Here is a 15,727-nt window from a genome sequence, read left to right on the forward strand (position 1 = left end):
TGAGTCTTGGGCTTGGGGTCCAGGGATTGGGCTGACCCTGCAGTGCCATATCCCTGACCACAAGACCCCTCTCCTCTCCCCAGTGGTGTTCTGCATGAGCTTCGTGCAAGGAGAGGAAAGAGACAACAAGATTCCTGTGGCCTTGGGTATCAAGGACAAGAATCTATACCTGTCTTGTGTGAAAAAAGGTGATACGCCCACCCTGCAGCTGGAGGTGAGTGAATACCAGGGGCTGAAGGCCCTTCTCAAGCTCTTCTGGGGCATCGCTAGCCATCACTTACTTCACAGACAACTAACTTTCCCCCTTCCCCAGAACCTCTGGGAGTAGATCTACATGATAATTTTGCATAAATGGAAATCAATTTAATGTAAGTGTCAAATGCATGTAGCTTTCACTCCCATCACACAAAAAGTAAATTATTCTGCAGATTTTCTTCCATCTTGCCACCCAACAGATTATACATTGTTAGAGTTCCTCCATTTGATGGGACTTCCGTGGTGGCTCAGAGGTAAAGAATCTGCCTGCCAGCGCAAGAGATTCCAATTAGACCTCTGGGTCGGGAAGAACCCCTGGAGTAGGAAATGGCAACTCACTCCAGTATTCTTGCCTGGAAATGCTATGGACAGAGGAGCCTGGTGGGTTACAGTCCATGGGATCACATAAGAGTCGGACACTTCTGAGTGACTAAACAACAACCACCATTTGATAGATGACACTTTGAGGACTTAATCGGTTCAAGGGACCAGTCACTGCCATCTCCACTGCACTCCCAAAACCACACCTCCTTTTCCCACCAGTTTTCCCAGCAAAAATTTCATGTCCAACTTGAAGTCATTCTAGCCAGAGCCATGAGGAAAAACACAGGATAAGTCCCTGGAAACTAGCTACACCTAGAAGCTTTTACCTAGTTTTCACTTTTGAAAACATTTCCACCTATATTATACACACTAGCATTTGATGCTAAGTTTCAGAGAAGGATAAGTGTGCCTTCTGTCACCACACAGAAGGCCGGGGTCACAAAGACAACTCAGGAGTCTGGCTCCTGGACCCGAGCCCTGCTGATCCATTTTTAAATGACCCAGAGAACAACTTTGTCCAGACCAGGGTAGAATGTCTTTGCCCTTTCCTTCTTAAAGATGTTTATTTCTGTTTTACTGCAGGAAGTAGACCCCAAAGTCTACCCCAAGAGGAATATGGAAAAGCGTTTTGTCTTCTACAAGACAGAAATCAAGAATACAGTTGAATTTGAGTCTGTCCTGTACCCTAACTGGTACATCAGCACTTCTCAAATCGAAGAAAGGCCCGTCTTCCTGGGACATTTTCGAGGTGGCCAGGATATAACTGACTTCAGAATGGAAACCCTCTCTCCCTAAAGAAAGCCATACCCAGGGAGTCCACGTGGGCTGAATAACCCCGAGGACTGGCAGAAGGGAAGGGAAGAATGTAGCTGCAGCCTGAACTTCACTGTTGTCTGATCCATGCCCGACTGCCTTCCCTGCATTAGTGCTTAGAGATCTCCCCACGGCCAGGAGGAACAATCCCCTCCTCCTAGAGCCCATCCTCAGACCCCATCCACTGAGCCACCCCTCTCTCACTTCTTCTACTCACTCAAAGCCAGCCTGGCAAAAACCATGGCACACTAGTTTCAAAGAAATCCTCTGTCCTTTGCACCCAGCTTCTGATGAGCAACCACTTAACTATTTATTTATTTATTTATTGATGTGTTAGTCTATTTAATTTAGTTCCAGGGGGCCTAGAAGCAGGCGCATCTGTGAAAAATCCTAGCCTTCAGTAACTGTGGAACCAATTTCCTTTGGGTTAGAGTGCCATCCTTCTGTCAAGTCCTTTCACCAAGCCTGAAAGCATACAAGCTCAGATTATTTAAATAGAATTATTTATGAATAGCGGAGAAGGCAATAGCACCCCACTCCAGTACTCTTGCCTGGAAAATCCCATGGATGGAGGAGCCTGGTAGGCTGCAGTCCATGGGGTCGCTAAGAGTCGGACACGACTAGGCGACTTCACTTTCACTTTTCACTTTCACGCATTGGAGAAGGAAATGGCAACCTACTCCAGTGTTCTTGCCTGGAGAATCCCAGGGACGGGGGAGCCTGGTAGGCTACCGTCTATGGGGTCACACAGAGTAGGACACGACTGAAGTGACTTAGCATAGCATAGCATTTATGAATAGGGAAGAATGATCAGATTGTTCAATGATTTTGAAATAAATTTCACTGAAAACAAATGTTTTTTCCACGTGGTCATTGACTTGTCTTGGATCTGATGTAGAAGAGTAAAGATGAATGGAGTCATGAGCGATCTCCTTGGGGAATTAGAAACCCACTCCTCATCACTGAATGCAAAGCACTTAGGAACATTACTGGCCAGCAAAGACCAGCTTGAACACCCTTCCCTTTCACTTCTGTTATTCAACAAAAGTATATATGGCACACAAGTTTCCTCTGAAAAACAGGATCAGCTAAAGTATTATAGGGAGTAAGGGCTGGTGGTAACAGCTGCCAAGTGTTTCTCTATTCATTTATTCAACAAACACATCTTAAGCCAGTGTTATGTCCTAGGGGCTTCGAGTACAGAAACCAGAAAGGTAAGGCCGTGGCTGCACAGGTGCAGGAGGGCCTAGAGGACCTATCCCACGTTGAAGGTCAGGAAGGGCGGCAGTGAGGAGATACCCCTCTTCCAAGGTAAGGAGCAATGGCTGCGCTTTGCTGGAGCAGCCCTGAAGATACCCCACGCCCAAAGTAAGAGAAACCAAAGTAAGATGGTTGGTGTTGCAAGAGGGCATCAGAGGGCAAACACACTGAAACCATACTCACAGAAAACTAGTCAATCTAATCACACTAGGACCACAGCCTTGTCTAACTCAATGAAACTAAGCCATGCCCGTGAGGCAACCCAAGATGGGCGGGTCATGGTGGAGAGATCTGACAGAATGTGGTCCACTGGAGAAGGGAATGGCAAACCACTTCAGTATTCCTCCCTTGAGAACCCCATGAACAGTATGAAAAGGCAAAATGATAGGATACTGAAAGAGAAACTCCCCAGGTCAGTAGGTGCCCAATATGCTACTGGAGATCAGTGGAGAAATAACTCCAGAAAGAATGAAGGGATGGAGCCAAAGCAAAAACAATGCCCAGCTGTGGATGTGACTGGTGATAGAAGCAAGGTCCAATGCTGTAAAGAGCAATATTGGATAGGAACCTGGAATGTCAGGTCCATGAATCAAGGCAAATTGGAAGTGGTCAAACAAGAGATGGCAAGAGTGAATGTCGACATTCTAGGAATCAGCGAACTGAAATGGACTGGAATAGGTGAATTTAACTCAGATGACCATTATATCTACTACTGCGGGCAGGAATCCCTCAGAAGAAATGGAGTGGCCATCATGGTCAACAAAAGAGTCCAAAACGCAGTACTTGGATGCAATCTCAAAAACGACAGAATGATCTCTGTTTGTTTCCAAGGCAAACCATTCAATATCACAGTAATGCCCCAACCAGTAACGCTGAAGAAGCTGAAGTTGAACGGTTCTATGAAGACCTACAAGACCTTTTAGAACTAACACCAAAAAAAGATGTCCTTTTCATTATAGGGGACTGGAATACAAAAGTAGGAAGTCAAGAAACACCTAGAGTAACAGGCAAATTTGGCCTTGGAGTACAGAATGAAGCAGGGCAAAGACTAATAGAGTTTTGCCAATAAAATGCACTGGTCATAATAAACACCCTCTTCCAACAACACAAGAGAAGACTCTATACATGGACATCACCAGATGGTCAACACCGAAATCAGATTGATTATATTCTTTGCAGCCAAAGATGGAGAAGCTCTATACAGTCAGCAAAAACAAGATCAGGAGCTGACTGTGGCTCAGACCATGAACTCCTTATTGCCAAATTCAGACTTAAATTGAAGAAAGTAGGGAAAACCACTAGACCATTCAGGTATGACCTAAATCAAATCCCTTATGATTATACAGTGGAAGTGAGAAATAGATTTAAGGGCCTAGATCTGATAGAGTGCCTGATGAGCTATGGAATGAGGTTCGTGACATTGTTCAGGAGACAGGGATCAAGACCGTCCCCGTGGAAAAGAAATGCAAAAAAGAAAAATGGCTGTCTGGGGAGGCCTTACAAATAGCTGTGAAAAGAAGAGAAGCAAAAACCAAAGGAGAAAAGGAAAGATATAAACATCTGAATGCAGAGTTCCAAAGAATAGCAAGAAGAGATAAGAAAGCCTTCTTCAGCGATCAATGCAAAGAAATAGAGGAAAATAACAGAATGGGAAAGACTAGGGATCTCTTCAAGAAAATCAGAGATACCAAAGGAACATTTCATGCAAAGATGGGCTCGATAAAGGACAGAAATGGTATGGATCTAACAGAAGCAGAAGATATTAAGAAGAGACGGCAAGAATACACAGAAGAACTGTACAAAAAAGATCTTCACGACCCAGATAATCACGATGGTGTGATCACTGACCTAGAGCCAGACATCCTGGAATGTGAAGTCCAGGGGCCTTAGAAAGCATCACTATGAACAAAGCTAGTGGAGGTGATGGTATTCCAGTTGAGCTATTCCAAATCCTGAAAGATGATGCTGTGAAAGTGCTGCAATCAATATGTCAGCAAAGTTGGAAAACTCAGCAGTGGCCACAGGACTGGAAAAGGTCAGTTTTCATTCCAATCCCAAAGAAAGGCAATGCCAAAGAATGCTCAAACTACTGCACAATTGCACTAATCTCACATGCTAGTAAAGTAATGCTCAAAATTCTCCAAGCCAGGCTTCAGCAATATGTGAACTATGAACTTCCTGATGTTCAAGCTGGTTTTAGAAAAGGCAGAGGAACCAGAGATCAAATTGCCAACATCTGCTGGATCATGGAAAAAGCAAGAGAGTTCCAGAAAAACATCTATTTCTGCTTTATTGACTACGCCAAAGCCTTTGACTGTGTGGATCACAATAAACTGTGGAAAATTCTGAAAGAGATGGGAATACCAGACCACCTGATATGCCTCTTGAGAAATTTGTATGCAGGTCAGGAAGCAACAGTTAGAACTGGACATGGAACAACAGACTGGTTCCAAATAGGAAAAGGAGTTCATCAAGGCTGTATATTGTCACCCTGTTTATTTAACTTCTATGCAGAGTACATCATGAGAAACACTGGACTGGAAGAAACACAAGCTGGAATCAAGATTGCTGGGAGAAATATCAATAACCTCAGATATGCTGATGACACCACCCTTATGGCAGAAAGCGAAGAGGAACTCAAAAGCCTCTTGATGAAAGTGAAAGTGGAAAGTGAAAAAGTTGGCTTAAAGCTCAGCATTCAGAAAACGAAGATCATGGCATCGGGTCACGGGATCACTTCATGGGAAATAGATGGGGAAACAGTGGAAACAGTGTCAGACTTTATTTTTCTGGGCTCCAAAATCACTACAGATGGTGACTGCAGCCATGAAATTAAAAGACGCTTACTCCTTGGAAGGAAGGTTATGACCAACCTAGATAGCATATTCAAAAGCAGAGACATTACTTTGCCAACAAAGGTTCGTCTAGTCAAGGCTATGGTTTTTCCTGTGGTCATGTATGGATGTGAGAGTTGGACTGTGAAGAAGGCTGAGCGCCGAAGAATTGATTATTTTGAACTGTGGTGTTGGAAAAGACTCTTGAGAGTCCCCTTGGACTGCAAAGAGATCCAACCAGTCCATTCTGAAAGAGATCAGCCCTGGGATTTCTTTGGAAGGAATGATGCTAAAGCTGAAACTCCAGTACTTTGGCCACCTCATGCGAAGAGTTGACTCATTGGAAAAGACTCTGATGCTGGGAGGGATTGGGGGCAAGAGGAGAAGGGGGCGACAGAGGATGAGATGGCTGGATAGCATCACTGACTGGATGGACGTGAGTCTCAGTGAACTCCGGGAGTTGGTGATGGACAGGGAGGCCTGGCGTGCTGCAATTCATGGGGTTGCAAAGAGTCGGACATGACTGAGCGACTCATCTGATCTGAAGGCGTTCCTAGTTAGATAGGGAAGGTGGATTTTTAAAAATAAGACAGCGTAACAAGTAGAGACATGGCAAAGTATGAAAGGAGCAGCTAAGAGGGGTGACAAGATTTGCTCTGGAGACTGAGGGTCAAGTTGTATGATGTTTGAGTCAGGCCTAAAAGGATGAGCAAGAGTTCCCCACACAAAGAAAAGGAGAGAGTAGCCTAGATAGATGGACCAGTATGAACACAGGCATGGAGGATGAAAGAATGAATGGGGCCAAGAGAAAACTTTCAAGTTTGCAGAAGTCACCAGTCAAAACACAAAAACAACCCAGGGGGAAAAAAAGGAATTGTAATCTCAGACAAAGAGATAATTTGCCTAGTATATAGAGTTCCCACAAAACAGTAGAAAAAAGCAATCATGAAAATCCATCAAAACAATAGGCGGAAATTTAATAAAACAGTATATTAATAGGTTGTCCTCTGAAAAGGAAATACCATTTAATCTTGGACAAAGTAAAAGATGCTCCATATTACTTAGAATAAAGTTGAATTAACAGAATTAACAGCACTTTGAGATTACACTCTTCTATCAGATTAGCAAATACCAAAAGTTTAACGTCACACCCCGTTGGAAAGACTGGGGAAACGCTCACTCCTGAACATTACAGTGCATGTATGAGGAGAATAAATGGGTTCAACTCCTACAGAGGGAAATTTGATAGTAATTATGAAGATTACAAATACACATCCACCTATAGCCCAGCAATTTCACTTTTGGGGGTTTATCCTACAAATGGACATACAGTCATGTGCATTAATGATCAAAATGATTCATTGTGCATCACTTGTAACAGCAAAAGATGAGCAACAACTCAAGTTTCTATCAAAGAAGACTGGCTAAATGAATTGTGAGACATTCGTAGAATGAATTATGGGACATTCGTAGAATGAATTATGGGACTCCTCTCCAAGATATTGTGAAAAGTAAAAAAGAACAAGAGGCAGTGTTTATAGTGTGCTAGCTTTTATGTGGGCTTCCCTAAAAGTTCAGTCATTAAAGAGTCTGCCTGCAATGCAGAAGACCTGACTTCAATCCCTGAGTCGGGAAGATCCCCTGGAGAAGGAAATGGCAACCCACTCCATTATTCTTGCCTGGAGAATCCCATGGACAGAGGAGCCTGGCAGGCTACAGTCTATGGGGTCACAAGAGTCAGCCACGACTGAGCAACTAAGAACACAGCTTTTATGTAACAAAAGGCAGGAAAAAAATATATAAGGCAATACTCTAATGATTAGGACATGGAACTCTGCTCAATGTTATGCGACAGCTGGATGAGAGGGGAGTTTGGGGGAGAATGGATACATGTGTATGTATGGCTGAGTCCCTTTGCTGTCCACCTGAAACTATCACAACATTGTTAACCAGCTATACCCCAATACAAAATAAAAAGTTTAAAAAGAAGTAAGGCAGTCCCTTCCAATGTCTTTTATCTGATTTTGAGAACTCCGGAAGATACATAACAAATTTAAAAAGTAGTCATGGTGCGGCGGCGGAGTCGGCATCGGCTGCAGCGGGAGACTTTGGCGCGATGTCTCACACCATCTTGCTGGTACAGCCTACCAAGAGGCCAGAAGGCAGAACTTAGGCTGACTATGAATCTGTGAATGAGTGTATGGAAGGTGTTTGTAAAATGTATGAAGAACATCTGAAGAGAATGAATCCCAACAGCCCCTCTATCACATATGACATCAGTCAGTTGTTTGATTTTATTGATGACCTGGCAGACCTCAGCTGCCTTGTTTACCGAGCTGATACCCAGGCATACCAGCCTTATAACAAAGATTGGATTAAAGAGAAGATCTACGTGCTCCTTCGTGGACAGGCCCAACAGGCTGGGAAATAGCTGAGTTTGCAAGCATTAGGGGAACGGGGGTGGGCTTGGAACACAGGTGTGTGCAGTGTGCTGTAGTGGAAGTTTTGTATTATAGTTATCCTGTTTCCATTTTGGTATATACTAGCCAGAATTGAATGTATTAGATAAAATGTGATGATCTTGTTCAATCTGAAAACCCCTTTGCCCCCCCCTTTTTTTTACTTACACATTTTTATGATGATTTAGATGGAAGTTGGTTTTTGTCAGTTAACATTGGTTCCAGTCCCTCAAACTGTTCATACCTGCTTTATAACATCCACTGTACTAATCCTCCTTCAAGTTGGGGTGGGGAGTGGAAGCACAGTTTAGTTACGTCCTCAAGATAAAGTCTTGGTGAAAAACAAATAAATGTTCTTTAGTTAAAAAACAAATAAATAAAATAAAAAGTAGTCATGAGGGGCTGGGGAGTAAGATACAAGGGGATGAGGGTGGGAGCAGGACATTTCTTTCAATACTTTTTATATTGTTTGATTTTTGAATCATGTGAATATATTAACTACTCAAATAAAATAGTACTAAGTTTTTAAAGCCTTCTATCAAAACAAAAAATGGAGAAACGGCATATGACTTAGTTGGGGAAAAACAATGTGCCGGTCCTCAGTGGCTCACTGCCAATACCCTCTCCTCCTTCTTCACAGTTCTCCCAGCCAGGGCACAAGACGTGGATGGAACTAGACCCTGCAACCCAGCAAAGCCTCTCTCCCAGCTCAGTCTGCTTCCTAACTGCAGTGCAAAGGATGGGACGGCTGTTAGGAGCAGGCATCCAAGTGGTACCCATCCACAACACGGAATAGGACTCCTGGGAGGCAGGCGGCTGCTTTGGGGGAGAAAGCAGATGTGCCCTCTGGGAGCCCCAGCGGTGGTATTGTTCCGTTTCCTTGATTCAACTCCACCCACTACTCTCAGGCCCCAAAGAAAGGACATGCCAGCAAGAAAACCAACAAACTGTGAAGGCGTCTCACTCATCTGTGTGTAGGTGCTCAGTCCCTTCAGTTGTGTCTGACTCTTTGCAACCCCATGGACTATAGCCCACCAGGCTCTTCTGTCCATGGGATTCTCCAGGCGAGAACACTGGAGTGGGTTGCCATGGCTTCTTCCAGGGGTCTTCCCAACCCAGGGATTGAACCCGAGTCTCCTGTGTCTCCTGCATTGCAGGCAGATTTTTTTAGTGCTTAAACTATTAGGGAAGCCGTGCAAATCATCTATGTGAGAGTAAATTGGTATAGCCATTTTGGAGAGAAAATTGGTATGTTTAATTTATTTTTTTTTATATTTATTTTCATATTTGTCTGTGCCAGGTCTTAGTTGCAGCATGCAGAATCTTCAAACTTTACTGTGGCACACAGGATCTTTAGTTGTGGCACATAGACTCTAGTTCCCTGACCAGGGATCAAACCCGGATCTCCTACATTAGGCGCATGGAGTCTCAGCCACTGGACAGGGAAGTCCTGACAGTGCCTAATTTATTTTTAACATGACTTACTGTTCCACTACTGAATGTCTTCCCTAAAGAAGCAAGTTTAAGGACTTTTACTTTAGAATTGTTTAGGAAAAAGTAAACTGGAAACAAGCTAAACATCCTTTGTTAGGAAAAACCTTAAATAAAACACAGCAAATTAAAAAGAAAATGAGAGCACTGAAAGGAGAGAGATCCAGGTGAATCATTGTGTGCAAAAGTCAAACTGCAGAACTCTAAGCACAGAATGAGATCATTCATATAAAAGAAAAAATAAACACTGCCCATCCAAAATGTATAATCCGGACTTCCCTGGTGGCCCAGTGGCTAAGACTCTGTGCTCCCAATGCAGGGGACCCAGGTTTGATCCCTGGTCAGGGAGCTAGATTCTACATGCCGCAACTAAAGATCCTGCATGCAGAAACTAAAAAAAAAAAAAAAAAGATCCTGCATGCCACAGTGAAGATCAGAGGTCCAAAATCTTGGGTGCCACAACTAAGACCCAGCACAGCCAAACAAATAAATAAATAATTTTTTTGGAAAAAGAAGTAAAATGCATAACCATGCGATTCTAAGAGTATGGAAGGCAAAGAGCCCTAGAGAGTACAGACCAGGCTGAAAATAGTGGGATGGGGCTGGGAGGGGGTTGTCAAGAGGAACTTCAACTTTATTCATAATGTTTGAATTTTTTACAAGAGGAATATATGCATGAATTATACATATATATATGTACTTACATTTTAATATTTTTCATTAAGATATTGTATTTTAATTGTTTCAATTCCTGGACCTGAGACAAAGACTAAAATAGAGCCTCCAAGGGCTATTCTATTCCTGGTTTGTGGACAAGTTATTTCCCAAAACCAGCTTTCCTCCTCTGCACTGAGGAGCCTTATCCTGGAAAAGAAAAATGGCCTATTTTCTGTGTGTATCATTCCATGCCTTCTTTTTTTGTTTGCTGTTCTTAATTTTTTTTTTTTTGGAGTATAGTTGCATTACAATGTTGTGACCGTTTCTACTGTACAGCAATAGCCCCTTCCTTTTGGACTTTCTTCCCATTCAAGTCACCCAGATCACTGAGTAGAGCTCCCTGTGCTATACAGTATGTTCTCATCAGTTATTTATCTTATACATAGTATCAGTAGGGTATAAACGAGAATCCCAATCTCCCAATCCCCCTTGATGTCCATACCTTTGTTCTCTACATATGTGTCCCTGTTTCTGCTTTGCAAATAAGATCATCTATACCATTTTTCTAGATTCTACATATATGTGTAAAAGATAGAGGCATCCCAGTATTCACAGCCGCATTATTTACAATAGCAAGGACAGGGAAGTAACCCAAGTGTCCATCCACAGATGAATGGCTAAAGACATGGTACATGTATACAATGGAATGTTGCTCAACCATAAAAGGAACAAAATTGGAGACCTGGATGGACCCAGATACAGCGTGTCATACACAGTAAAGTAAGTCATAAAGAGAAAAACAAATGAAAATAGTCTGTTGGAAAGGAAAGGGAAAGGGTCAGAGGGTTTGAGTGAGGAGAGCTGACACCCTCCCACCCACCATGAACTCAACCGGAAATACAACGGGAAGTAGGAAGTCTCTCCAATGAACTGGGAATTCAATTTGTCTGCCCCTCCAGCAGGTTGCACTCTCCACCACCACAGCTCCAACTATCTTTCAAGGAGATCCTATCCAGGTACTTGAAGAGTAGGGGGCCAGTGCTTGGGGATTTTGGTTTGATGTACTGGATTCTGTATCAAGCCAACATAGGGTTAGGGCGTGGCTCATGCCGTAAGCTTGGCTTGCAGTAAGCAGGTGCGGGAAGGTAAATGATACAATGATGGATGGGAGCATGTCCGGTCTGAAAGACAGGTTGGGGGTGGTGACTGTGCCAGCATCCCGGTCAGAGGGACAAGGGTAAGACTGTGCCTTCGGGTAGACCTCCTCCCTACCCATTCCCTACTCCCTGGTACAACCTTGCTGAAGTACTCAGAACCATCTGGTTGAACCGGACACCGGGGTGAGGATGATCTAGAGAACTGGTGAGATGCCCACCCAGGGGTGTGGGGCCACAGTCAGAGCCTCCTCCCAATTCCTATCACATCCCACCCACATCCTGGCTCCTAAATGGGCAGTGTGGAAGCAAGCCAAGTGACGTCCACGGGAAGTCCAGAAGTACTGCTTTTCTTATTTGCAGAAGCATGACTGTTTGCTTACACCAGTAATCGTGAAAATTCACATCCCTCTCTGAGAGCAGGTTATAAAACCATGAAATGCAGGATGTGGACAAGGAAAAGTAAGACTGGGAGGTGCAAGGAAGGTGCCACGGGCCTGGGACTCAGGACATCACTGCCTCTGAGAACAAGTTCCCTTCTGGCAACTGGGGCAGCTAGAGACAGAGGGGCCCAGGTGGGCTGAGGCAGGAAAGGCCCTCTGGAAACCAAGGTGTGAGTTATGGTTGTTATTTGAGTCTGTTAAACTCAAACTTCGTCTTGAGTTTCCCCACAAGCTGTTTGAAAGGGCCAATGCTTCTCTTTCTCTCCAGCCCCTGTGCCCCCATCCCACCAGCCCTTGGAGACAAAAGGTATGAAAACTTTCATCTGCCAGGGATCATACAGAAGTAACATGGGAAGTGAAGGTCACTCCAGCATCCTTCCCAGCATTCATGGGACTGTTGCCCTGGTGCTGTGTTGCCTGGACTGGTTGAACGATGCCAAGAGTGACAGCAGCTCATGTCGGTGTGTCAGGTGATGGCAGTGACAACACTTAATCAAGTTCTGCCGCACAGTGATGAGGAGAAGGCTGAAGTGGGGGCCTGGGGCCACTTTGACCTCTGGCTTCTTTTCTTTCTCTGTAATGATGGGAGTGGAGGGGAGCTTGGGTCATCGGCTCTAGCATCTACACCAGTGATAGGAAAATAGCAAAGCTTTCTTAGGATAGAGAATAAAGGGTGGGTGCAATCTTTCTTAGGATAGAGAATAAAGGGTGGGTGCAATGAGAGGTGCCATTTTATGGGAGGTGGCTTGAGCAGAGATGTAAGAGGATGCAAATCTTGCAAAGATTTGGGGGGACAGCATGCCAAGGGGAGAGAACCAAGGAGAGTAGAGGAGGAAAAAACTTTCCTCTACCATTCTAGGATCTTTTGAGCTGGTCTAGTAATGAAATTGACAAAAGACATCAAAAAGAGAAAGAAAAAGTCAAATTTAATTGCACACATCCAAGAACCTCAAAGGTATATAGCTCAAAGAAGTGACCAAAGCGGGCAACTGTTATACCTGTAAGACAAAGAAAATTTGAGAAAATTTGACAAAACAGAGGGAATTTTGCTTGGGGCAGCAGACTATTGAAGTAACGAAGCTTATTTGTTTATACAGCTTTCTTGGCCTTGAATTCCTTATCTCATATTCCCTATGTCTGACATCCGTCTTGTGTAGGTAGGGTAACTTTCCATGATAGATGTATTTCTGGCATTCATGGGAACAGAGGAGGGTCAGAGCCTTCTTCTTACACTGTTTCCAAAGTAACTTTATTTCAAAAGAATCAGTACATTTAAGTGACATACTTGGAGGTGGCCTGCTTTGAATCCCATCAAAGTAAGGTCATGTGACTGAAGCAGAAAGGGCAAAGGAGCGAGAGCTGGAGGATGTCCCCCGTGGCTCAGTAGTAAAGAATCTGCCTGCCAATGCAGGAGACACTGATTCGATCCCTGGTCCAGGAAGATCCTGCATGCCTCAGAGCCATCAAGCCCCTACTGCTCTACTGAGCCTGTGCTCCAGAGCCCGGGAACTGCAGCTACTGAGCCCACATGCCACAACTACTGAAGCCCATGTGCCCTAGAGCCCATGATCCACAACAAGCCCACACACCACAACTAGAGAGTAGCTGCAGATCGCCACAACTAGAGAAAAGCCCTCGAGGCAATGAAGACCCAGCACCATCAAAAATACATAAATACATAAAATTATAAAAATAAAAAGAGAGAGAGAGAGCTGGAGAGGAGGACAGGAAGGCAGGCCAGGGCCAGGTCTCTGTGTAAGGAGTTTGGACTTAGCATGTTACACAAAGCATACTACACCCGGAAGGGATGACGTCATAGAGGCTTTATCACTCTTGCTGTCATGTGAAGAATGGACCCTGGGGACAGAGGAGAGGATGTTAAGAGTGGAAGCAGAAAGACAAGTTGGAAGACTGTGGCAATGAACTACAGAGGAGATAATGTTACCTTGGACTAGGGTAAAAGCAGAGAAGGTGGGAAGGGATGTGTTCTGGCGTAGTGACTACAGAACTGGCGGATGGAGTAAATGTGGGAGGTGAGGGAAAGAGTGTAATCAAGGGGAACTCACAGGTCTGAAAGCTGGTTAAGTGGGCAAATGCGGGTATCTAATGGAAGTGGGGAAGACTTGGGAAGGAACAAAGGGTATGGCGAGGGGAGGGGTGGTCCAGAAGTCTTGTTTTGTCCAAGTTTCATTTGAGGAGTGAAAACTTCATTTCATATGAGACTTCTATGAGAATATAAAATGGGCATACTCCTTGAGATTCAGATTCAGAAATAACTGGCATGTAAAGGTATGAAATGCTGGGGGTCTCGTGAGAATAGCTACTAAGAGTATGTAGCTATAAAAGAGAGAGTGGCCAAAGACCGAGCCAGAGGCACTACGTGGAGAGGTGGAAAGGGAGAAATGGAGCCTTCAAAGAGAGGTATTAACTACAATCCAGACAGGAGGCAAGATTCTATCTATTTACATTGCGTGAGGGAAAGATGAAAACGGTTAAGATAAAAACTGCGTAAGGATGCCATTTGAAAGATGTCCATGGGGCTTAGATATGAAATCAACTCACAGCTCAAAAGCTTGATTTGAAGGCTGCCCATTGAGGAGGAGGAAAGACTGAGGGAAGAGGAAAATCAGGAAAAGGAAGAGAATGACAGGAGAAAAATGATTAAGAGGGGTCCACCAAATCCAACGATGCTGACAGGTTGAGTACATGAGGACCTGGCCACTGGATTCAGTGAGGAAGAGGCGGTGTGTGGCCATAACGAAAACGAGGATAAGACTTCTCTGGTGGCTCAGTGGTCAAGAAAACCCCTCCCAATGCAGGGGACTCAGGTGCGATCCCTGCTCCGGGAAGATACCTCATGCCAAGGAGCAGCTAAGCCCACGCACCACAACTACTGAGCCTGTGCTCTAGAGCTCAAGTACCACAACTGCTGAAGCCTGTGTGTCCTAGAGTCTGTGCTCTGCAACAAGAGAAGCCACAGCAATGAGAACCTGCACACCGCAATGAAGAGTAGCCCCCACTCACCACAACTAGAGAAAACCTGCACGCAGCCATGAAGACCCAGTGCAACCATAGATAAATAAGTAAATAATGTTTTCTTTCATTTTAGAAAAAAGCAAGGACAAAGCTGAGGACATGGCAACCCACTCCTGTATTCTTGCCTGGAAAATTCCATGGACAGAGAAACCTGGCAGGCTACAGTCCGTGGGGTCGCAAAGAGTTGGCCATGACTGAGTGACTGAGCACATCCAATAGAAGGCGAGCAAGTGAAGCCAGTGAGTAGGCAAGGCTCCTCTCAGTAGTTCTGCTGTGAAATAAAAGTGGGAGTGAGAAGGCCAGACAAATGCCAAGGTAGCTGGAGGGGGCTGTGGGGTCAAAAGAGGATTTTTATGTTTAAGGTAAGAGCTGTTATAACACACAGGGAGGTTTATATGAGTCAGTCAGTAGAGGGAAGAGAAAAAGGAGAATCACAGGAGCCAAAACCTTCAGTAGCTCACAGGGGAGGTGATGCTTGGCGCAGGTGTGCAGGGATATACATGGGTACAGCAGCAGGTAGGTCAGTCATTCCTAGGATGGAAATACGAAGCAGCTCTTTCCTGCCTTCTGAATGAGACAGCTCAGAGTGCTCAGTGATGCCAGCTGTCAAGGTCCTTGTGGTCATTAGTCCTGCACAGTCTGGGTTCTCCTCTCCTGATTCCCTAAGCAGGACTATTTCACTGCCTCACTCTTACTCTCAGATCCAGCAGACTGAGCTGCCCCGACTATGTATGTATGTTCTAGTGGAGTCTCCTCTGCCAAGCCCCAAACACTATTGTGCTTTACCATCAGCTCTTTTGGGCTTCCCTAATGGCTCAGATAGTAAAGAATCTGACCACAGTGCAGGAGGCCCAGGTTCGATCCCTGGGTCAGGAAGATCCCCTGGAGGAGGAAATGGCTACCTACTCTAGTATTCTTGCCTGCAAAATCCCATGGACAGAGGAGCCTGGCGGACTATGTTCCACAGAATCAAAAGAGTCAGACATGACCGAGTGACTAAC

The 15,727-nt window shown here is 44.6% G+C and overlaps 1 protein-coding gene and 1 pseudogene across 2 annotated transcripts in view; both read left to right on the forward strand.

The window, feature by feature from the left end:
- The window catches only part of IL1B (interleukin 1 beta), a 37,733-nt gene extending 35,487 nt beyond the window's left edge, over positions 1-2,246 (forward strand). For both annotated transcript variants that reach the window (XM_070379482.1, XM_005889988.3), the window contains exons 6-7: positions 84-214; positions 1,162-2,246. In XM_070379482.1, the coding sequence (XP_070235583.1) occupies positions 84-214; positions 1,162-1,374 (344 nt within the window). In that variant the 3' untranslated portion in view covers positions 1,375-2,246. The remainder of the gene's footprint in view (positions 1-83; positions 215-1,161) is intronic.
- A 5,341-nt stretch (positions 2,247-7,587) lies between these two features.
- On the forward strand, positions 7,588-8,103 carry LOC102282608 (enhancer of rudimentary homolog pseudogene; annotated as a pseudogene).
- The last annotated feature ends 7,624 nt before the right edge of the window (positions 8,104-15,727 follow it).

This window comes from Bos mutus, chromosome 11 (genome assembly GCF_027580195.1).
Source record: "Bos mutus isolate GX-2022 chromosome 11, NWIPB_WYAK_1.1, whole genome shotgun sequence".
Classification (NCBI taxonomy): domain Eukaryota; kingdom Metazoa; phylum Chordata; class Mammalia; order Artiodactyla; family Bovidae; genus Bos; species Bos mutus.